General features: G+C 49.7%; 1 protein-coding gene across 1 annotated transcript in view; it reads right to left on the bottom strand.

Moving 5' to 3' along the window:
- Window positions 1-24,328, bottom strand: part of Ergic1 (endoplasmic reticulum-golgi intermediate compartment 1) — a 97,334-nt gene that overhangs the window by 51,251 nt on the left and 21,755 nt on the right. The window contains exon 2 of the mRNA XM_029471174.1: window positions 1,343-1,441. Within this exon, the coding sequence (XP_029327034.1) occupies window positions 1,343-1,441 (99 nt within the window). The remainder of the gene's footprint in view (window positions 1-1,342; window positions 1,442-24,328) is intronic.

The following is a 24,328-nucleotide window of genomic DNA, read 5'->3' as shown; positions in this document are numbered from 1 at the left end:
CTCTCACCTGGGAGTTTCTTAGTTTTAGCCTTTCAGCCAATGAACGGACCAACACAAGAATGAGGACTGGCACTGGGCACAATGGTGCATGTCTGTAATCCCAGCACTTGGGAGGCAGAGGCTGATGGGACCTCTGTGAGTTCGAGGCCAGCCTGGTCTACAGAGTGAGTTCCAGGACAGCCAGGGCCACAGTGAGGCCCAGTCTCAAAGCAACAACAAACTGTGGGCAAAGCCTTTGGCTTTCCCTCCCTGACCCAGCACCGTATATATCAAGTGTGTGATGCAGGCTGGAGGATCTGAAATTCAAGGTCATCCTCAGCTACATAGCAAGTCTGTGGCTACATGAGACTTTCCATCAAAAGGATGAGGCCCAAGGCTGCCCGGGAGCCCAGAGGAAGGTCCACATTTGTAGACTGGACACTTAGGCTACATTGGAGGCTATGGCAGGAGGAGCATGCATTCCAGGTCAACTTGGGCTACCGAGCAAAACCCTGTCCCAGCAAAGATAACAGTGGGGCCTGGGGAGATGGCTCAGGGTATCAGCCATCCAGCATGCCAGCAAACCCAGCACGAACTTAGAAGCCAAGCTAGTTTATACCTGAACCCTAGCCCTTGCGAACGGAGGCAGGTGGTTCCTGATGCTGGTTCGCCAGTGTAGCCAAAATAAAGAGTTTTAGTTTCAATGAGAGAAGCTTGGGCTGTGCAGGTGGCTCAGCAGTTAAAGTGCTTACCACATAACCCAAAGGACCAAAGCCCCAGAACCCACATAAACCCTGGGGCATGGTGGTTCACCTCCCATTCCAGTCTCTAGATTCTGCTTCAAAAGAGACAGACAGAAGGCTGATGGAGGGAGACACCCAACATCAACCTTGGGCTTCTCCATGCACACACACACACACACACACACACACACACGCACATGTATACCCTCCGGCATGGCCATGCATACATACCCACACACACCAGCACACAAACACAGGAAAGAGGGGAGGTAACGGATTGAGAAGGCGACAAATGCCAACTTCTGGCCTTCCCAGACACCCACAAGAGTGAACACACACATGCGCGTGGATGTGCACATAGACACAAACACACACACACACATACACACACACATACACACACCAAAACAAGCCAACAAAACAAACAAAAACCTAACCAGCCAAACAACAACAAAATAAAACAACACAAAATTAAATCAACTAAGGCCCTGAAACACGATAGGCAGCCACAGCGGTCAGTGGCAGCCAGGGTGACACACACGGTCATCATTTGATAGAGGTTTGAGGAATTTTTTTCTCAAATAAGGCAAAATTACGTGATACTAAAGCAAAAGACCAACCTGAACTGAAGGAAGCCCAGCCTGGGTGCAGAAGCCAATGGGATGGGAGCAAGGCCTGGAGTGGGCAGAGAGGTGGGCAGACAGCACTGTGACCACCTGCTGAGAGAGCCCCAAACACCTGTCACCACTCTCAGCTCTAGAAACGTCCGGTCCTGCAGCTACCCCATGTTACCTCTCAAATTAGAAGAGAGACCAGAGGCCCTCCGAGAAGAGTAGCCTACCCAGGGTAAGCATTTAAAACAGGGCCTGGCATGGCAGCACACACCCGCAATCCCGGGTCCTCTGTAAGGAAGCTATCGTGTAAGAGACAGGAAGAGATAAACGTTGGCACTCAGCTCCTTGTTATTCAGTTTGGGATCTCTTGTCCTTCGGGATGGTGCTGTCTGCCCACATTCAGGGTTGAGTCTTCCCTGCTCAGTTACACCTTCCTGGAACCATCTTCAAAGACACACACAGATAGATGTGTGTATTTCCATGGCGAGGCCAAATCCCATCAAACTGACAATAAGGACTGGCAGCTTCTGTGTCTTTGAGAAGCTGCGCGTCAGGGGATCTGTGAGGAACAATGGTGCCGCTGTGTTTCTCAGGGGATCACCTAGTGTGTGGAGGCCAGAGATGCCACTGTCTTTCCAGCTGCAGAGACAGCTCCAGCAGGGAAAATGGCTACAACCACTGTCCACAGGCCCGTGGCCAAGAAGGCCTGTTCTTTGCAGAATAGAACAGCAAGAAACGGGCTCATCCCCCCCCCTCCACCCTGTGTCCTCCTCTAGAGGCTTCAGGGCATCTGCTCTTGCTAGTGAACTCACAGCCATGGCCCTGTTGGTCCCATAGACACCATGATCCTGGAATTAGGTAGCCTTTTTGATCTTTCTCACTCTGTATCGGAAAAGGCAAAGTTTAGGTGGAAAAACTGAGCAAAGAAACCTACAGGAAGAGGGTCAAACCGCCTGGGTCTGCCTTCCACCTTGCCATGAAGGCACAGTTACATATGTGTGCCATTTGTTTTACGGTGCACCGTGCAAGCCCTCCCTCGGTGCTAAGAAGGAAATGGTGCCGTGGGAACCATACGTTAACATCAGCACTGGAAACAGGATTTACTCACAGAAATTCAGACTGCAGTCCACCTCCAGCCTGAGGGAGGGGGCCACAGCCTGACTCAAAACACACACACAAGTGCCCGTGCGACTTCTCCAGCCCGGAGGGAAGCGCTTGCTGCAAGGACTGACTGACTTCCTCCGTGACTTCCTTCCACAGTGCAATGCCTTAGCTGAGCTATTTTAACTGTACGCCCTGGGCCTTGCTTCTCCCTGTTCTTGCAGTTAAATTTCTGTAGCTCTGTGCTTCCCTGGATGTGGGTGGCTCCAAGACAGGATGTCATTGTTTCCAAAGCTTAATGAAATTATATGACATCTATTGAGGAGCAGGTCATTGGGTAGTGGGTCATTTGTTCCCCAAAATAGCTGTTAAAACACTCAGCTGGACCTTTGGCCTGGTCAGCCCTGTCGACTGGCCTGGCAAAGCCCTTGGCGTGGGGCCAGGGAGTGAGGCCGAATACACACACTTAGTCATTCCTTCACCTTGCAGAGCATCAGCGAGGCAGGGATGTGTGAACACGATGCGCACACAGGTAAATGGGCATACCTAGGCCTGAGGGGTATGGTGAGAATGAGCCTTGGAACCGCTGTAACTGCAGGAACCCTGAAGGGACATTCTGGACACGTGGCAATATGCATTCCTACCATCGTGTCCAGTGGATGGGACACAGCCTGGCAGGAGACAGCCCAGGCTGAATGAGAAGCAGCGATGATAAGAATCATCACAGTGGTGCTGCCCCTCCCCCATCCTCTCCTCTCCCCCTCCCCCACCTCCCCTGTGATCACTTGTGCTCCAGGCTCAGACTTTGCCTCACTATTTCATCATTTCCTAACCCTATGTCAGGTCATGTGTCTCCTTCCATCTCGTCCCTGATGCAGAGCTAGAATTTGAACTCAGTTTGCCTCAGGACATCTGCCTTCTACCCGGGCTGCCACACACCTGCCTGGAGGAGGGGACAGGCTGAGGGCAGAGGAGGGTTTGGTACGATGTCCAGCAGAAGTCGCTGTGTGGTCCCTAAGACGGATATGGTTTCTCCCTCCAGCCCAGGCTCTGAGCTGTTGTCATGACACCTGGTACCCACATGAAACCCTCCAGCCTCTGCAAGGCCATCAGCTTTAGCAGCCTCCACTTCTGCCCCATCATCCCACACATGACTTCTCCAGTCCCAGAACTCCCTTTGTGACACAGAGTCCCGGCCTTTCTCCTCCTCCCTTCCCACAAATACCAAGTGTGGCCGAAGAGGAAGAGGTGTTGCTGTGGCAGCCACACAGCTCCCTACAAGCCTCCCAGCAGGCTATGCTGGGCCAGGTTAGCTTCATCCTGGACTCTTCCTTGGGTTTTGCAAGGCCTTACCCGTTAATGAGTATTTTTGAGGTTGAAATGTGAAATGGTACGAGCAGAAGCCTGTTTACTGTACTGCAGTAGTGAATGTCTGAAGCGAGGCCAAACCCCCAGGGCAAAAGAGAGGGACAGAGCCCAGGCTAGAGAGCAGCCATAACGTGGAGGGTGGCACAGTCAAGGGGCACAGGGACTCTCAGGAACACCAGGATCCTCCTAAAGCACAAAAGGAAGCAACCAAGGGTGAGGGCTGTGTGGTGTGGGAGTTGGGTGCACAGTGGAGAACGTTGATTGCAATTTATACTTAAGGTGAGACTGAAGTGTAAACAGATGACCACACCCACAAGTCCTGAGAGACCATGCCCACAAGTCATGGGAGACCACGCCCACGAGTCCTGAGAGAAATGTTAAAAATTCAGGACAAACCTGACAGAAGTGTAAGGCAAGTGTGTGTGTGTGCACACGCGTGCAGGGGTGTTAAAGACTAAGAAGGTAGGGATGGACACACTAAGGCAATGGGTCAGTGTTAGCAAAGGTCACTTCCTCCCTAACTGATCTCTGTGTTTAATTCACTTCCAACCCAAACCACCACAAGCCAAGTTTACACACAGTGACAGGATGGTTCTAAGACTCACACTGACAGGTAAAGGTTCTAGGACAGGCAAAGATCCAGCTCTAAAAGGGGGGTGGAGGGTGGGGGGATGGAGTCTTGCCTTAAAAACAAAACCTCCAGTTCTGCAGAGTGGATCAGTTCTTCTGTGACTCTAGGAAGGACGTCCTGAGGCTCACAAAGATCTGCTCATTTTCTTCTAGAAGACTTATGGCCAGCCCTGCCGGGGACAGACTCACACTATCTGACCCATGCTGCCTTGGCATACCTACCACAGTTGGCTGTGTTGGCACCTGTCAGCCCCGCATCCCTTTGGTCTGAGGAGTACCGGATTCATGGATGCTCTGGACATACGTCTGTGTCCATGAACACCTATGGGGTAGTCTCCCTGTTCCAGCCATGATAAATAACTCTCCCTGGGTGTTTACAGACACAGCCCTGGATAGCCGGAAGCAAATCTTTGTGATTTAAGACTGGGTGGAGCTTTTTCCAAATGAGACACCATAGAGCACACTCCCATCAGCATATCCATGAACGAACGAGCTGATGAATCAGGCAGCATCAAAACAAAAAAAACTTCTCCTCTTTGAAGAAGAGATGTGTTTAAAAAGAACACATACAAGACACAGAATGGAAAAATACACACACACACACACACCATGTCAATCACATGTCTGATAAAAGACAAGTCCAGGCTAAAGAACTCTCAAACCTCGGTAACTGAAAGCCCTACACTGTGTGATTGGGCAAAGGGTTTGATCTGATACTTCCTCAAAGATTTACTGACATCAAAGACCACCTGAAGGGATGCTAGCTAGCATCGCGGGAGAGCTGGAACTATGGACCAATCAAGCAGTTGGAACTCTCGTGTGTTGCCATGGAGAACATAAAACTGTGTGGCCATCTGAGAAGAATTCAGCAAGGTCTTAAAAAGTTAAAAGTCCACTGTTTTAGTCTAGTGTCTGTTGCTGTACTAAAGTACTGGGTAATTTATGAAAAGAGGTTTATTGGGGTGTAGAATTCCATTCATGACATTGTAGCCACATCTGGTCCACTGCTGGCGGACCTTGTGCTAGACTGAATCACAGTAGAGACATAGCAAGGAGAAGTTTCCAGGTATGCACAGAAGAAGCACATGTGTGAGAGACAGACAGAAAGAAAGGTGTCAAGTTCCTTTACGATCATGCAGTCTCTGAATTAGGGAATACAGTCCCTTAAGACCTTAACTAATTCCCACAAAAGCAGCCTGAACCTCAAGACCCCCTTCCTGGAGTCACAGAAGAACTGATCCACTCTGCAGGAAAGCGCTGGCTGATTACTAGGTGGAGGGCCTTAGTCACCTGCCAGTCCTGACACCTGCTTACCGAAGAGCTGAGCCTCATAAGCCATGAACAGTTAAACTGTATTAAAACCACAGCTCGCATTCACTGCAGGACCCAGCCATGCCATGCTAGGCGTGTGCCCGGAGAACTGCAAAACTACACATACACAGGGGTGTGCACATGAACACTCTGGAACACTCAGGAACAGTCAGGAACACTCAGGAAGCTTTCCTTATATTGGTCAAAGAGGAAAACGACCTGGAGGCTGGGTAAAGTTAACTGGGTTCAGATGGGGTAATTTCATTCATATTAGACTCTGGAAAATGTCGCAGAAGATCACTGCAGGTGGGGATATAAGGAAGCTCTCGGGAATGATGGACACATTCTGGGCTAGGATGACATAATGGTATGCACATAGCAATAATAGGTGCCACGTAACTACGTGTCATGTTAAGGCCAATAAATTGAATAACGGTCATGATTATAATGTATCAAATAACGTAATATAATCCAGGCCTTCCAAACCACAGCCATGCTGAACAAACAATGCTAGACCACCTGCTAGACAGACAACACTTACAACAATCTTTTACAATATCTATTTCTAGGTCATGGAACGGTTGACGGGGCCAAGTTCTGTCTCCCAGAAGGATTTCCAACAGTATATGCAGATCCAATGAGGATCAGAAGACTCACCTTGCGCAAGCTCTCCTGTCCAGGGGATACCCATGGAGCATGGGAACCTTAGACAGACGAGCCAGGCCACTGTGCCATCACTGCAAGTCTCAGGGACACCAACGCAAAAGCACAGCACTACCAGAAACACTTCTTGCCAAGAGAACTAACCCTGGACCCACCCAAGGCTCCTGAGCTTACCAGTTAGAGGACTTAGAAAGCCACCTCTGGGGCTGGAGAGATGGCTTAGCGGTTAAGAGCACTGACTGCTCTTCCAGAGGTCCTGAGTTCAATTCCCAGCAACCACATGGTGGCTCACAACCATCTGTAATGGGATCCTATGCCCTCTTCTTGGGTATCTGAAGACAGCTACAGTGTACTCATATACATATAATAAATAAATCTTAAAAATTATTAAAAAAAAAAAAAGAAAACTACCTCTTGTTCTACAGAACAAGTGACGAGATCTCCATTATAAATCAAGAGATGATGGGGAAAAAGACGGTGGCAAGTACATTTCCTGATCCCTCACCACCTTAAGTTTTTGAGATACAGCTCAGCCTGAACTTGGTGCTCATCTCCTCAGCTACCAAGGTCAGCCAGGGTGCCCCAGGGATTCTCTTAGCCTTCCAAGGTCAGTCAGGGTGCCCCAGGGATTCTCTTAGCCTACCAAGGTCAGCCAGGGTGCCCCAGGGATTCTCTTAGCCTTCCAAGGTCAGTCAGGGTGCCCCAGGGATTCTCTTAGTTTTATCCTGACCCCAGGGCTAGTGTTGTAGACACATGCTGCTATACCCAGTTTTTCAATGGATGCTGGGGATTCAAACTCAGGACCACAGGCTTGCCTGACAGGCACCTTACTGCTACACTGGGCCATGTCTCCAGCGGCCCAGCCAATGACATTTGCTATGAAGTATGTAGGACTGTGAACTTTTGATTATAGACTATAGTATATCTATATACTACCTATATAGACTATCTATAGTATAGAGCCAGGTGTCCCTTGCTCTAACTACACTATCCTCATTGCTACCCTCCCATCTTAGATGTGGATGTGACACCCAGGGCTGAGGCAGCAGAGATAAAGTCGCTGGCATCCTACTGGAGCAAAACCCACAACTGCTAACATCTCCAGTCCTTATATTACATTAGAAAAACAAAACACATTCAGCCACTTCCACTTGGGTTTTCTTTACAGATAAAACATAAAAGACACAGAAGAAGTCTTCTTACTTCTGTGCATCAGTGGGACAACTTGGGCACGTGTTTCCCCACCCCCACCTCACCCTCTGCAGTCTCCCTGCCTGCAGGACACCCTGTGAGTCCCTGAAACCAGGTACCCTTTCCTAAGCATAGCTCTGAGAAGTTGAATTTATAAAGCAGCCACAGGAAGACGCCAGCAGCAATGAACAGAATGTTATAACATTATACTGTCACTGCTCATGAGTTTTAGTGCCATTATTAAAAATATAATGGTTAACTGCAACAAACCCCGTGATACGACGACACTGAGTCAGATGACTAGGGTGACCACTAAGTGATAGTGGGCTGTCAGTACACAGGTGAATGCTCCAGACAAAGGGACACTCAGACTTTAGGGTGACAGATTCATTATGCTACTTGGGACATGTTTAAAACATGAATCACGGCTACAATTTTCCAATCAATATTTCTGAACCAATAACAACCTTCTGTAAACAAAACTTCCTGTATCTGGAGTGTGTCGACGCGGTAGCGTGGCTCGCTCTCTCACCTATGCCTGCGTTCCAACATCACCTTCCGGGAAGGCCAACGCTCTGTGTCACTCCTCTCTGCTTGCAGTTACATGTGTACTGCCTGACTCCACCACTGGGCTACACTGTGAGACCCAGATCCTCAGGCACCCCACAGAGGCCCCGAGAGACAAGTGCAAGGTGGGTGGAGGGGTGGCACACCTCCAAGTGGGGTCCGTACACACTCCCTCAGAATCCTCCAGGAAACCATCAGATTCTCAGATGCTGGGCTTGACTGTAGAATGACCCACTCAGGGTGGGCTGGGGGTCACTAAGTGCTGTTCAGGAGGGGCTTAGACATTTGAGATAGCATACACCCATTTCTGAGAACAACAAACACCCACCTTCATAAGACCTTCAGTCTAAACCCACCTGAGTTACCCTAGTCAACAGTCGGATATGGGAGGGGCCTAGGATACACACACACACACACACACACACACACACACACACACCACATTCCCACCTCCTGGTCCAGGTACCTGATTGTTTCTATCTTGCTCAATCCTGCCCACCACCCAGGGAACACCATTAACAAATGCAGGAGGTTCACAGAAGCCAAATCACTTGTCTAGGCTCACAGAATCTGAATGGGGATTGGAGCCTGATGAGGAACCAAAGTGGTGTACCAGATAATTCTTCCCGACCACACCCTAACTGTTTTCACCCCCAGGGTCTTCACTGCCCCTGCTAGCATGGTCCTCCTGTACCCTTACAGAACCTGTGCTAACAGAAGGCTGTGAGCATTTGGTGGGTGAATGAAGGAGAAAGAGTACCCCAGAGAGTACTGCAGAACCACAGTGCTGTACTGCCGGGAGACCCAGGCAGTACAGAGCTGGCAAGCGGCCCAAACCCCCACCTGTCTCCCAGCCTGTAACAGTCAGATTAGCTCAGACCCTGGAAGTAGAAAGACACCTGGGGCTTGGCCTGGATTCAGGTTTCCTGCTAGTGAACAGGAATCCCCTAAAGTGTTTCCAACTCAGTGAAACAGGATGCTCTCCTGAGCCCCCACACCCCCTGGACAGATGCTATAAATGGAAATGTATTCTTAGAGGGAGAGAACATGAGCGAAGAGCTTTCAAAAGTGACCCATCATGGGGTAAAAATACAGCAGCATTTAAATGCTGAGCGGCAAGCGCTATTCCTGGACTAGATTCTCATGCTTGTGGCTTCCTGCCAGGGGCGGGCTTCCAACAGGTTTAAAACCAACAAACAGGGGCTGGATGGTGGGGGCTGGGGATAGTGTTTCTCATACTCAGGAGGGCGCTGGGGAGGGTAGCCTGTAGGGATAGCTTCGGAAGGTGCCCTTGAGTGGAGTCTGTATGTCCTTTGGGTCTGTCACCGGGCTCAGTGTTGCTGAGAGCCGAGAAAACCTTTTGGACAGCATTCTGTGATCTTGGGAAGTAACTGAAGGCCGAGTCTGGCTAGGACTGGATAAAAAGACCAGATGAAGGTTTTAACCTGGAAGTGAATGACGTCTACTGAGCTTGAGTCTTAACTCATATTGCCTCATCTGATCTTCAAAACTAGATGATGGCAATTCAAGGCACACACAAAAAAAAATAGACTTAGCCCTATTTCTAATAAGAGTAAGGCTCAGAAAACCCGGAGAAGACGCTCAGATGGAGATCCTGATTCTAGAAAGACAAGAAGAAATAAGTCTGGAGAAAAGTGTGGGAGGAGCCACGGGCACAGGGCAGTTCTTGTAAAGGCTCACGGTCACTCAGTGAGCTGGGATCAGCCTTCACAGCTGGGATGGTTGACTGTGGGGCCGGGCAGGAAACTGTGAACTTGAGAAATCTGCCCATCACATTACAGTGAGGAGACTTCTCACAGTCCTCTACGGTGGGGCCCAGAGAAGGAAGGAAGGAAGGAAGGAAGGAAGGAAGCGGGCTGCACAGACCTGGCTGCCGGTTCTGGAGAGTTCTTTCCTATGAGGGTGGCTAGCAATGTCCGCTTCCTGGGACAGGCTGGTTATCTGTGAGAAAATGAAGATAGCTAGGCTGTGTCTCAGGAGGCCTGGTTGGTCTGCCCTTCTCTCTGTCCCATGGTGCCACCTATACTCTTGTCTCTGGAAGACCCTCAGGCCTTTCTACATGGCTGGCTGTGCCCTCTGCACCCCATCTGCTCTCTCTCCTATCTGCCTTTCTTCCACATTATTGAGTAGCTGCTATGGACCTGGCACAGGGCTGGGTGCTGGGAATACAGCGATGTCACCTTCCTGCTTTCGAGTCATCTGAGCTCTGGTGAGAAAGACAACAATCAGTGAATGAACACATGTAAGCACTGGTAAGCATTTGAAGAAAAGTGAGACAGTGCAGGAGTGAGGAGAGAGGTGCCTGCTAAGTCTGACAAGGAGTCAAATAATAGAGACCTGGATTACACAGGCCAACAGCCAAGTGCATATCTAAGGAGAACATTCTAGGCAGCAGGGACAGCAAGACCAAAGGCCCAGTGGCTAGCACACACCTGGAAGGTTCCTGCAATGCAGGGAGGCAGATTCAGGTGGAATGGGAGGAGCAGACTGATGTCCAAGGTAGTTCTTCAAAACTCAGCTCACACATTCCTCCTGCAGCTGAAGCCAGCTGACCCGCCTGTCCCTTCTGATGCATCCCCAGCCCTGTCATCACCTTCACTATGTAGTCATTAAACCCATGTGTATTGTGTTCAGGAATGAACAGCATAGCCTATGTTGTCTTACTTAAACTGGTGGTGGTATCTTGTCCTCAAAGCTATGGACTGTAGCTGTCTTCAGACACCCAGAAGAAGGCATCAGATTCCATTTCAGACAGTTGTGAGACACCATGTGGTTGCTGGGATTTGAACTCAGGACCTCTGGAAGAGCAGTCAGTGCTCTTAACCTCTGAGCCACCTCTCCAGCACACACACACACACACACACACACACCCGACCCCCCAGCAGTCTTGAAGTAGGAGTATCATCTTGAAGCAACTAACGGCCTCCTGAACCACATGTGCCTGGGAATGTACAGAGCTCTGAGTGTTGGGAGCCTGGCAGTTTCCCGCCCTGCTGACAGTGACAGTCACAGATGGCATCAATGTAAGCAGGCCAGTGACTACAGCCTGCACTTACCTCCACAGCTTCCGGCTCACCTGGCTCTGGCTCCGAGAAAAACCACACGGGAAACCAGAAGCCTAGTGCCAATTCCCCAGAGAAGCGTTTAGAGAGGAGAGTAATCTCCCCTCTAGAAACATCAAGCCAACCATACCTCACGTCTCCAATGTAGAGCATATAGAACAAGGCTCCAGAGGTCCTGGTCATGGAGAAATGGGCCAGGCAGGCCCTGAAGTGACTGGAGAGGCCCTAGAATTGTCAGATCTGGGAAACCCAGAGACCTGGAGGTCTTATGTGGCACTACTATTTCAAAAAAAAGTCTGCCAACTACTGTTTTTAAAGAATAAAAAGAACTGCCAAGCACAAATATCTATACATCAGATTTGGCTTGAGGACAACCAATCAGCTTGTGACCTCAGCCCTGAATCTTGACAACGAGATACACTTAGAGCAGAACAGGCGGCACTGTAGACAGTAGGAGAACAGAGGCTTGAGTGAAAGCCGCAGAGCTCAATGGGGACTTGGAGACCAGGGAAGTTTCCATGAAAGGGATCGGGTCTACAGGTCTAGAAGCCCTGCAGCTGAGGCTGAGCCCTGACCTAGTGTGTACATGCTGAGATGGATTAGTAATGTCTGCCAAGGACATAAGCATGGGAACGTGATGCACACCTTCCAGATAGTCACTGAGGCGGATTCGATGCAAGCGCTCCTACGTTTGTTGATTATTTTTGTTTTTGAAGCAGAACTCACTACACTGCCCTCAAATTCACTCTATGCCCAGGCTGGCCTTGAACTCTCAATCCTTCTGGCTGAGCTTCCCTAGTGCTGGGATTATAGCTGTGCATGGTCATGCCTACTCAGACCCATTTTAAAGGTGGTGGGGGAGGGGGGGGTTGATAAAGGTCCAGAAAGCTGCCCCAAATGGCAAAGTCACAGAAACTGGAGTGTCATCTGTGGTTCGTCCGGGGACATGGAATGCAAGTGAACCATGGCCTTTGGGTGACCTCCGTCTGGGGATGCTGATACAGCAGGCACACATGAGAACTCAATACCCGCCACTCAGTTTTGCTGTAACCCTAAACTGCTGTAGGTTCTCTTAAGAACATGGTCTTTTCAGAGGCTGATGATGTAGAATGGTCATGGACCTTTGGTCCCTTGTGTGAAGCCTGTTCCAAACCCCAACTCCCACTCCAAGTAACCTGCTTGGAAGAGAGCAAGTCCACGGTGTGCATGTTGGTTCTTGGGATGTCACCAGTCTGCTCTTCCTGCACCCACATCGTCGGCTCCATGGCTCTACAGAGGACAGGCTTCCCCGGTGGGATAGGCTAAGTCAGGACAGGCTGAGGCTTGTCTTGGCCAGTTCTCCTTCCAAGCCAGTTTTTGTGGTGTCATCTGAAACCTAGCTCAGCAGTATGTGCTATGTCAGGGCCTGGAGAGAGGCAGGCGTCAGATACTTCAGGTGATGGCTGGCATGAGGAATAGGGCTATGCCAGGGGAAGGCTTGGGAGATGGGTGGAGGAGGGAGATTGTACTGTGTTCTGTGGGCCCCACTCCCCAGGACAGCGTGTGCTGGCATTGGGGGCGGGGAGAGGCGGGCCTCCCTCCTGCCAGGCATTGCAAAATACAAGTGTTGTTGAATCAATGTCTTTTGGAAAAGTACATTTTGCTCAAGAGCCAAGTTCAACTGGAGCTTGGGCAGCCAGCATGTTGAAGTCTCAGGCATTACTCATTCATGGGAGAGGCAGGCTGGGCCAGAGGTGGGCCATGAGCACTCAGTGGGCCTAGGCACTCTCTGTGCCAGACCGCTTGACCAGCTCTGGGTCCACAACTGGGGGCAGCTTGTGTCTGTAAGGTGGCAGGAGCCGATGGCTTCGTCAAGGCTTGGACACTCCTTTCTGTTTAGAAAAATGTTGTCTCTAAGGAGTCATGGATAAGATGAATCTCTACAAAAAATTAAATTCTCTTCCTTGTGTCATTGACCCAGAGGTAGCTCCTCTCTTGAGATAAGCCTGGAGAACTGGGGACAGATGGGTAGTGACCCTGCCCTAACTCGTCTGGAATGTTGTTCGATGGCTCTGGCGCTTTTGTAGACCAGCTTCCTACACTCAGTGACATGTCCTGAGGACCCTCCATGTCTTCTCCCACCTTTACAGCTCACTGCTTTTCAGTGCCAAATACTATTCCATTGTCTGGATGCGGCCAGGTACCTGGTTTTTTAACCCCTACTGCCCACTAGGCCCAGGTTCCATCCCCTGGGCCTTAGCTGAGTGGCTTAGAAACACTTGTCTCTGAACAGCCAGGGTTCTTCATCTGAAAGATGGCAGTGTAAGACCCTGACTCATGGGAAAGAGGATGAAACGTGGAAATGCCCAGCTACACTGAGCACAGGGCAGTGTAGCTGACTTCTGCTGCTCTGTGGGTTCTTCTTTCTTCCACCCTTCTTCACCCTTTCAGCCTCCCTAACACTAGAGAGAAAAAAGGATAGAGAGGAAAAGGGGCGATGTTATAGTTAGACTACCTCCTGCTGATCAGGGGCATCAAGTTTGTTCTCACCCCAGGATACCTAATTTCTTCTTTCTTCTGCGTCATGACTATATAACAAAGCACAACCATCAGCAACCAAAAACCAACCAATCAATAACTAACAATCCAGCCTGCCTCTCGGGGAACTAGCATTTACACACTCTGAAAAGTCCCTAGAATTCCAAATGTCACACAATCGCAGAGACTGTCTGCCATTGGCAAAACCATGTCCCTGCTAGAGCACGAGGCAAATCATAGTCAGCTGCTGTGGACAGTCTGAAGCAGCCCCAGATCTCACACCTGGGATTAAAATGAAACCATATTCTCATAATATATATATATATATATATATATATATTTTTTTTTTTTTTTTTTTTTTTGTTTTTTTTTTTTGAGACAGGGTTTCTCTGTGTAGCCCTGGCTGTCCTGGAACTCACTCTGTAGACCAGGCTGGTCTCGAACTCAGAAATCCACCTGCCTCTGCCTCCCGAGTGCTGGGATTAAAGGCGTGCGCCACCATGCCCGGCTCTTAATTACTTTTTTAAAGAATCCAAAATGTAGCATCTGCTAGCTGTGACCTTGAGGAACTTGCTTCACTGTCCAGTGCCTCAGTTTCTCCAGCTGGCAGAGGCAGGGGGACTGCTCTGAGAAAGTCTCTGTTAGTACACAAACCACACTGCGAGTCCATGACTGAGTTCTTCCGCTTCCCCAGAATATGTGGACATTCCAAAAGAAGGTGTCCTGACCCCCAGTCCTTTGGAGGGCTAACTTAATCAAGAGCCAGCATCCAAGGAGGCAGGAAATGAGGCCCTATACCTGCAGGTTGTGTTCCCAGTGGATTCAGGACCAGACAGAAACCAAGGAGCCCTGGCAATCCAGGATCCCCTTGAGGCTGCAGGTCACTCCTGCCTGCCTGCCTGCCTGCCTGCCTCTCTCTGCCTTCTGCACGCGTCTTGCTGCTTCCTGGACAGGCTTTCCTTCTCAGCTTTGCCCCTTGATAGCCCAGAGCTGAGTGAGGCACTAGATCCAAGAATGTCTTAGCACATTGACAAAAGTTAACTGGATGAAACAGAGCAAATAACCAAGCCTGTCCACATGCATGGCGTGTGCAGATGCATTCACTTAAATTAACAATCTGTTAAAGACTCGGAAGTATGGAGCCAACCCACCCTGTTAATCATGGGTCCTGAACACATCCAAACTGGCTCTGCTGGCCTCTGGTAGAAATCGACAGGCAAATGTCCACACAGATGTCGGGGCAGGTCTGCTTTTTAAGAGAAAAGATGAATGTATGTTATTTTCTGAGTGTTCTTATTCTTATATTTTATTTTATTATTTATCTAATTTATTTACTTATGGTTTTCAAGACAAGATTTCTCTGTGTAACCCTGGCTATCCTGGAACTCACTCGGTATACCAGGCTGGCCTCAGAGATCTACCTGCCTCTACCTCCCAATTAAAGGTATGTGCCACTCTGCCCGGCTCTCTGCATGGTTTTATGTTTCCAATATATATCATATACATATATGTGTGTGTGTGTATATATATATATATATGTGATATATATTAGAAATATATATGATATATAGGAAACATATACATATATATATACACACATATGTTTATATACATACATACATATATTTAAAACTTAGAACACCACAAAGAATATCAGACACTATGACAACAACAAAGCATGGATTCCTGAGCTAGCCACTTGTGTTATGGCTACAGATCAGGAAGGTAAAAGGCATCCAAACTGTAACTCCACACATGTGACACACAGGATAGAACACAGCAACACAGCGAGAAAGTTAGGAAACAATTTTCTCTTTCGTAATCATCAGCCAGCCCTGGGACTCCTTTGCCTGGCCTAGGGTTCTGTTAGAAATTTTCTTTCTCCACTATTTTAATAGTTGCTAGACCCTTCCCCTCACACATGCTGACCACACCGCCTATAGGAACAGCCTGAATAAGGACCCACAGCAGGTGTGTGGAGGAAGTCCCCCGAGGCCAAAGGACATGGGCAGGAGCCAGCCTGACCTAGGTTCTGGAATCGGCCCAGTTGCTTTGTAAGCTGGACAAAATGATGTTCCTCTCTGAGACCTGGTGGCTGACACACAGTGTGTCTGGGATTGAGTGAGGCAGAGTACAGGACTGTGCACAGCACACAGTAGGTAGTTGTTTTTAACGGGCCATGTTAATGTGGTGCTAACTTTAACCCTCTGAAAGGAGGCTTTCCCAAACACATGTTCTAAGGACTTAGTGGGATCAGAAATCAAGTTAGTGAGGTCAGAGATCAAATTAGTGAATTATAATCAGGAGAGAGGGGAAAAACCCTCTGCCACATTGAGGTTTAAATGTTTGGCTTACTGTTTGGTTTGGTTTTCTGTTTTGTTTTTATTTGTTTGTTTTGAGATAGTCTCATTATGTAGCCCCAGCTAGCTTTACACTTGTGATTGGCCTGTCTCTGCCTCCCAAATGCCAGGATTACACACATCTGTCACTCAGACAGCACTGACTCAATATGCCAAAATCCAGTTCTCAGAATTAAGCAAGAACAATACCACACTGGAAAATAACCCCCATACTTCTTAGAAGAACACCTATCTAACTTTTGGCTTTTTAAGAAATGCTATGAAATTGTGGAGGAGAAGGAAGTAGCTTCAGACTGGACCTCTAAGAACCACCAGCACTGAGTTCCTGGAAGAGGCAGGCCATGCCACATGAGCACCCAGCCTGATATCGAAGTCTGTTATGCCAATGGCGGATCTGGCCAGTGCTTGTGCCTAAGGTCATGTGGACAACCCAGAAAAGACAGCAAACACTTCCCATTTCTCTTTCAGGTGTCTCAGTAATCTTAAAAGAAAATCTCACCTGGTGTCAGCAGACCTTTGAACATCTGATCATCTCACTTTGGTGGAGAGTCGCTGGGAGGGGGAGCAGCGTCTCATGCAAGCTACCTGGCCCAGCAGTCCACTTCTGTATTGGAGATGTGTATCATGTACATGTGGTGTGTGCAGGTGTGTACAATGGTGTGTACAGGTGCCTGCAGTGGTCAGAGGAAGACGCTGGGTATCTTGTTCCGTAACTATTCATCTTACTCCCCTGAGACAGGGTCTCTCACTAAACCTGGAGTCAAGCTAGTGGCCAGCGAGCTTCAGTGATCCTCCAATCTCTGAGCCCTAGCACCCAGTTCTGAAGTTACCTGTGAGTGCCAAGTATTCGAACTCAGACCCTCACACCCATGTAGCAAACGCTCTTACCCACAAGGCCATTTCCCTAGCTCCCGGAGATGCAACTTTAAAATATAAAGCCCGTATTTGTAAAATAACAAAAAATAATTCGAAAACAATCTAATATAACAGTGCTTGGGGTAGAATCCAAGACTTCGCACACACCAGGCAAGCACTCTACCTCGGAGCTACCTCCAACCCACAACCCCAATAATCCCCGCTCAAGCCTTCTCCCTGCTCACTTAGGGCTTCGGGGATTCGCTGGTGAGGACTGTTTTCCACTTGTGGGGATGACATCAATGTTTGCCTTTGAAAATCCATCCATTTGAAAAACGAGACTACTCAAGTAAAATATGCTGTGTGCATAGGGTGGTGGACGTGTGACAGATGCAGCAAACACTGTGAGGGTGCCAAGAGTGGCTGCTGTGTGGGCCACACTGGAAAGGATCATAGGACAAGCCCCCTTTCCTAGCTGGGAGCCAGCGACACCAGCAAGGGGCACACTCCCCCTCCCGGGAGGAGCGACCCAGACCCCCATCAGGAAACGCTATTCCTGGCAAAAGTGAATACATTCTAAAGAAACACATGTGTCCCTCTCTTTGGCTATCGGAATATTGAGTCCATATAGCTCAAGGAATTGGAATCTCCCCCCGGAACCTCATGCTGGAGAAGAAAAGGCTGTATGGAGCCTAGTGCCAGCCAGAAAGACATTCCACAGAGTCCCAGCTTGTCTACCTAGCAGGAGAGCCTGCAGCCCAGAGGAAGAAGAGTGGGGCACACTTTGATGGGGACTCTGGCCTTCTGTTTAAACCTAAACCTCCCATCAGGAGCCCTCAACAGAGGCTGCTGGATCTCCTTATTGGTTCCTTTTTCCAATGTGGCCACACTGACCTCCACGGAGACCAATGAGAATGGTGGTCAAGCTTGGTTGTCAGTTACTGCCAGGGGCCAGGCACTGACTCTAGCTCAGATAACAAGGCCAGCTAACCTGCTAAGCCTTTCTCCAAACATGTACGGTTGTCCCAGATATCCTGGAGGACTAGCTTCAGGACTTCCTCATTAACTCCAGGGACACACAAATGTGTTGTATAGAATGTATATGGTAGGTAGAGAACGCATACATCCTTCCATATACTTGAAATCACTTCTCAGTGACTTACCCAAGAACACACTGTTGGTGAGTATACCAAACAGCATTGTTCAGGATCAAGAACCAGACAGGGAAATCTATACACAGTAAAGACAGACATGATTTTCTGAGTATTTCCCATGGTTATCTGAATCTGTGAATGTACAGCCTGTAGGTTCAGAAGGCCCATTGCAAACAAGCTCTACCATGGAGACAGACTGCCAGCCCTCTTCTTTTTCCTTTTTTCTTTTTCTTTTTCTTTCCTCCTCCTCCTCCTCCTCTCTTCTCCTTCTCCTTCTTCCAGAGATAGGCTCTCCCTAAGTGCACCAGACAGGTCTTGAACTTGTGATCATCTTGCCTCGGCCTCCAAAATAGCTGGGATGACAAGCCACTAGGCCCCTCACATTTTCTCCTCTTGCTCTTCTCGTTTCTTCCTTTTATGGAAGGAAAGAAATTCAGCATAAACTTTGCACTTTAGACTGTTTCTTTTCTTTTTCTTTCTTTCTTTTTTTTTTTTTTTTTGGTTTTTCGAGACAGGGTTTCTCTGTGTAGCCCTGGCTGTCCTGGGGCTGTCCTCTAACTCAGAAATCTGCCTGCCTCTGCCTCGCAAGTGCTGGGATTAAAGGCATGCGCCACCACGCCTGGCAAACTATTTCTATCTCCAGAGGATAAACATGACTACAGGTTCCCACCAGCTTCCTGGATGAGATGCTAACATCTCAAAACTAAGAAACTTGACATGATCTCATCAACTAGGCTGCCAACTTTCTCAGGGTTTGGCTCTCTTGTCTTTCTGCTGGGCTCCAGTACCACACTGCATTCAGTTGTTGGAGCCTCCCCCAGATCTGTGACTGGTCCTCAACTTTCTGCAGTAGGAAAGACAAGGAAATCATAGAGATGTGAGAAATGAAAAAGGGCCCCTGACTCTGAAGTCTCCATGAAGCCTCTAAGTGGCTGAGAAGCCAGAATAGACAGATGGTTGTCAGTAGATAGATAGATAGATAGATAGATAAATGGATGGGTGATAGACCTACAATAAGTAATAGATGACCATAAATGTGATAGATGCTTTATAATTTACCCATATAGAGATATTGTTAAAATAGTAATGAACTAGACATCATCTCTGACTCTCCTAAGCAGGACTATTAACATTGCTGACAGTGGGGAATCTCCCACCTGCCTGTGACCCTCTGTCTCAAGTGTGACCCTGTCAGGTGCCCTTCAGGACTACCCAGAGATCACACTGGGTTCTTAGCAGATAACAAACCCTTTGAAGATATTATCTTTTAAATCCACCATAATCCTATACCTGCCCATTGTAAAGACAAAGGCGTGGCCCTCAGAGAAGCCCACACCCAGGCTCTCTGGTGTCTTACTCTCTTCCCAAACACCTCATTTCCCCTTAGTACTTGGGCCGAAAACTTACATGAAAACCTCCCTCATGAACTCCAATTCTGCTTCATGTTGAATCATCCTGAAATTCTTCTCCGCAGTGAAGCCAGGAATCATGGGATTTCCTGAGTGGAGGAGGCCTCTGAAGGGAACCCTTCAGACTGCTGCAGTCTGTCCCCTCCCCTGGTTTCACTGGTAGTTTTTAGAAGGTCCCAGCCTGGGTTTGTCAGATGCTGCCAGGTGTCACCTCCTGTGGCTCTAACAGATTGGGTAAGTTCTGCCACAAGGTTTACCTGGCCTGTGCTTCTGAAGCATGGGGCATTTGAAGAACATAGCATCGGTGCTCAGGTGTGGCTCTGTGCTGCCTCGGCTAGAAGGAAGAGGGGCTCTTAAAGTAACCCCCATTCTGCCCTCTGGTGATACAGCTCAGCCGTAGAGCACACATGCAAAGGCTCTGGGTTCCATCCCCAGCACGGCACAAACAAGCAGACACCTTGAAACGCCATCAAATGACGCCTCAGAAGCAACCAGCAACATGGAGGCATCAGCTGAATCTAGAATATGGAGCAAATGAAAACAGCTTAACCCCAAGCCCAGCAGCTGTACCCATGCTACACTCTACAACCCCATGTTTGTAAGCCCAGTCCCTGGGGCTTTTCCTGGCATACAGCAGAAACCCAGTGCATTCCTCAAATGATCCAAGAACCAAAGTGATAGATTCAGGGGACACGCCAAGCAGCAAGTCTGTTCCCTGTACCCGTGGGCTCCAGCGCCAGTCTACTCTAGCAAACTCTCCTGCCCGCTGGAGGAAAACAGAAAGGGAGGGTGAGTCTAATTTTGCCCTGGAATGTGGCCTTTTTCAGTCAGCTGGGGAGGGTGATAAGGAAGTGGCCATGGGAACCGTGGGAATGGGGAAGGCAGACCCCATTCACGCAGAGCAGGAGGCGCTAGCCCTGGTGGAATGTGCAGGGTGTGGGGTGCCAGGAAGCAGAATTCCTGAATGACTGGCTAGGGCTGGGCCTCAGGACCGCAGTCCCCTAGGGAACCCGTGCGGCCAAAGGCAGTGTCTCATCAAAACAGGAAGATCACAGAGGAAAAATGCACATGTAAGCGGACTGGTATTTACAGGGATCGGCCCCGCTGTGACCCTAGCAGGGGTATAGAGGGGATGCAGGGCAGAGAGAAGAACTTGGGGTCCGCCTAGATGCCGGCCATGCTAATTCTCTGATGTGATGCAGAGTCTTCTATGTAGGCCACACACTGCCTCCCAGCCCTGCAGCCTAAGAAGCTATAAGGAAAGGTATGGAGAAGAGGACCACAAACAGACTTCCAGGGTATGCCCCCAGGCTACTGACAGATGCCCTGTCAGGGCTTTCTTACCACATGCCTAGCCTGCAACAGCTTCGACCCTTGGACAGTAGGGATGGCTGCTCCCATATTCGCAGGGTGTTAAAAAAGCTAAGACAACAAACTTTGACCAGTGTGCACACTGGCTGGCCAGGGTGGACAGCTGTTCCTGCTCCTGGGCTGGGTTGACACTGTCACATACCACGACCCTGGAATACTTGACTGAGATGCCTCCAGCCCACTCTGTGCTGAAGATCCTGGGATACTGCCCTGAACCTGTGACTCTTCTGTGAACCCTTCTTCCAGGATCCTCTCCTGCCTAAGAGGATGCTACAAGAGGCTTCTGGCCCTGGAGATGGCACACGCAGTAGTTCATGTGTGCCACACAGCTTTGCCCTCACACAATGTGTGGGTTATCAGCCCATTGTTACAGATGAGAAGGCAGCGCCACAGTGATGACAGACCTACACAACTTCCCATGGCCAGCAAGGGGTGGAGCCCAGGCTGGGACCATTCCCTACTACACACAAGTCTGGCCAAGACTTCAAGACTCATTGGGGCTGGGGGAGGGGAGGAGTCTCCGGTCCAGAGTCTCTACAAGGAAGTGACAGGAAGAGAGGAGAGACATCTTCCTGAAAGCACTGGACAGGAAATGATGCTTCTACTATGGAAGTGTCAACAACCTGGATGTGAATGAGGACTGACCCCAGCCATGCCCATCGCCAAGTCCTTCTCCAGCGTCAAGCAGGCCACTTCACCTCTGCAACAGTGCCGTGAGCCAGGCACTGGCCTCCATCCCCTTTCACAGTGAGCAAACTGAAGCCCCACGGGTTCCCTTGCTCACCAGTGCAAGAGTCAAGACAGAGAGTGTGAATGGGCATGGACATATGTCAACATGGCCCTAAAGTCTACTGGCCCACGGGAGACCCAGCTGGGGTGTCCCCGTGTAGGCTCTCTGGCCCTTGGTGACACTCACCTAGAGCTATCTGCACACCCAGTACTCTCCTAACACTCTCTATGCGCAGTGCTTCATTCACTCTTGCCACACCCCTGAGAGAGGCAGAACGCTGCTGCTTCCGGTGGTAAGTGGAGGTAGTGAGGAGTGAGGCCAAGGAGGCAAGCTAGAACTCAGTCTTCGTTCTCTGCCCCGCCTCCATGAACGAGGCAAGGTGACGGACAGTCGGCCTAGAAGGGAGAGCACACCCTCTGCCATCTTTGAAACTGGGCCTACCCATGCCACCAGGCCTTCAGCTACTTTCTTCTGCACCTACGTGTTTCTCCATGCAGCTGCTCCTACCTTCCTCAGAATGACATCTGTTCTAGAACCTTCTGTGGCTCCCACCAAGTGACCAGCATGTGAAGGTCCACCTCAGCTGTCTATTCCATCTCTCACTGCCCTCCCACCTCACAGTACTCACTGGGGACAGACACTACAATGTCACAATGCCATCTCTTCCCTCCAACTCACATTTGTCTACGTGCCTGCGTCTAAGAAGCCCCTGCCACACTGACCCCCTCACACATCTACCACTTGCTTCTCTTCCAGTCAAACGTGTGACTCCTTCCCACCTTCCCCGGTGGGTTCTGCCTCTTTTAAGTCGGGTTTCCGTCTACCTGCCTGGGCCCTGCTGAATGTTCAGCATATCCCCGCTTCTCCAGCCTTACTGCAGCCTTGCCACTCTCTTAAGCCCAGCCCTTCACGGTTGTGACATGCTGTCTGCCCTGGAACACGGGTATCACTAGGTCAGGTCTTCTGTGGCTAGAGTGCTTTGGTGAGCTCCTGCCAAGATGCCTTGTACTGCGTCACCGCCCATTGTCTTTTCATTAACTGGCTGGATGTGACTTACAATTTAATAAGGGACATGTGATGAATTGAAGGTCAAGGTTTTCAAAACATCTTTCAATGTGGAAAATGTGAATCAAAGAGAGATCTTGGCAGACAGACCAGCTGCTGCCAGAGCCAGCTGCTGCCAGCCTGATGGGTTGCTGTTAGAGCTGAGCCTGTGCAGGCACCCACCCTGAGAATCCCTGGCCTGCAGACCTCTGGTCCTGGCTATATGAAGCCCAGAGGGCATGCTCCTTCCCAGGCCTCAGGGAACTGCTTACCTACCATGAAGACCCATTCATAACGGCCTTTTCCTCCAGAGCAGCCTGGAACTTTCTGTACCAGCACCAAACCAGCTCTGTTTATCATTAAGTCCTCAGAATAAAGACCATGGAAGAACCTTCTAGAATCCTGAACAAACTTAAAGCTCTGGGCATTCTTGCTAGAAAACTTTTGGTGATGGACTCCTGTGGAAAGCAAGTCTCAGCAGGGTGGGCACCATGTCCACAGAGGTCGGGTGGACACCCATCCTCTGCCCGATCAGTGGCATGCAGCTGTCATTGCGTGAGTGATAAACAGACCAGGGACGTTTGGGACGTTTGGCTGAGATTTGAGTTGGCTTAGTAGATTTGATTTGCATTGAAGTTTTGGCCCAGCCGAGCCTGTGCAGAAGCCTGGGGAATGGGATGGAGAGCATGAATGACGAGGCAGGATGCTGTCCTCCTGTCCTCCTGTCCCTTACTGTCTTCTGTTCCCACTCATGCCGTAGGAATGTAGGAAACAGCACTTGGGGAGGGGAGACGGGGGCTGACGCAGTGACCTGTGACACTCACGCTGTGCCTGCCCCACTAAGGGCACTCAGCCCCATAGTGGCCTTGTCCAACACCAATACCCCAAGCAGCTCTTTAAAGGCTTCATTTTAGGAGCCCCAGTGGCCGAGTATCTATGGGTCAGGTGATCTCTCAGAAGCTAACTTCTCTTTGGCGGGCAGGGGGCCTGAGCAAGTCTGACTCCAGCAGCTCCAGCAGCACGTGTGCAGAGCCCGCCTAGAACAGTCATTTAAAGGAGGCGGGAAACCATCATGAAGTTACGCTCCTGGGCCTTGGTTTCTGTTTCTGAAATTGCTTTTCAGGTAAGTCCCATGTGGTCCCTTAGCAACAATCAATGGCTGAATACTTCCGACACACCAGGCACACAAGAGCCTGGCCTGGACTTTTCGGTGTCCCTGAGAGGCAGGATCCAGGCCTCCCTCCATTTCCAAGCCAGGAAGTTAAAGGACAGAGAAGTGAAGGACTAAGCCCCAGCCAGGCAGACTGCAGGGCGGTCAGGGCCTGGGAGATCCAGAGTTCATGCTTGCTGCTACACCATGCCACACCTCCATGTTGGGCCTGGAACCCACAGTGGTGCTATTTAATGGGGATAGGAGTTGTCGCTATTGTTGCTGAGACACCAGGCTGTCCTGGAACCTGCTATACAACCTAGGATGACCTTGAACTCCTGACCTTCCCCAATGCTGCTGACTATAGGCCTTCCCCACCTGTTCTGGCTCTTTTTGTTTGTTTGTTTGTTTGTTTTCGAGACAGGGTTTCTCTGTATAGCCCTGGCTGTCCTGGAACTCACTCTGTAGACCAGGCTGGCCTCGAACTC

Source organism: Mus caroli, chromosome 17 (genome assembly GCF_900094665.2).
Source record: "Mus caroli chromosome 17, CAROLI_EIJ_v1.1, whole genome shotgun sequence".
NCBI classification, from domain to species: domain Eukaryota; kingdom Metazoa; phylum Chordata; class Mammalia; order Rodentia; family Muridae; genus Mus; species Mus caroli.
This window is presented reverse-complemented; position numbering and strand designations above follow the sequence as displayed.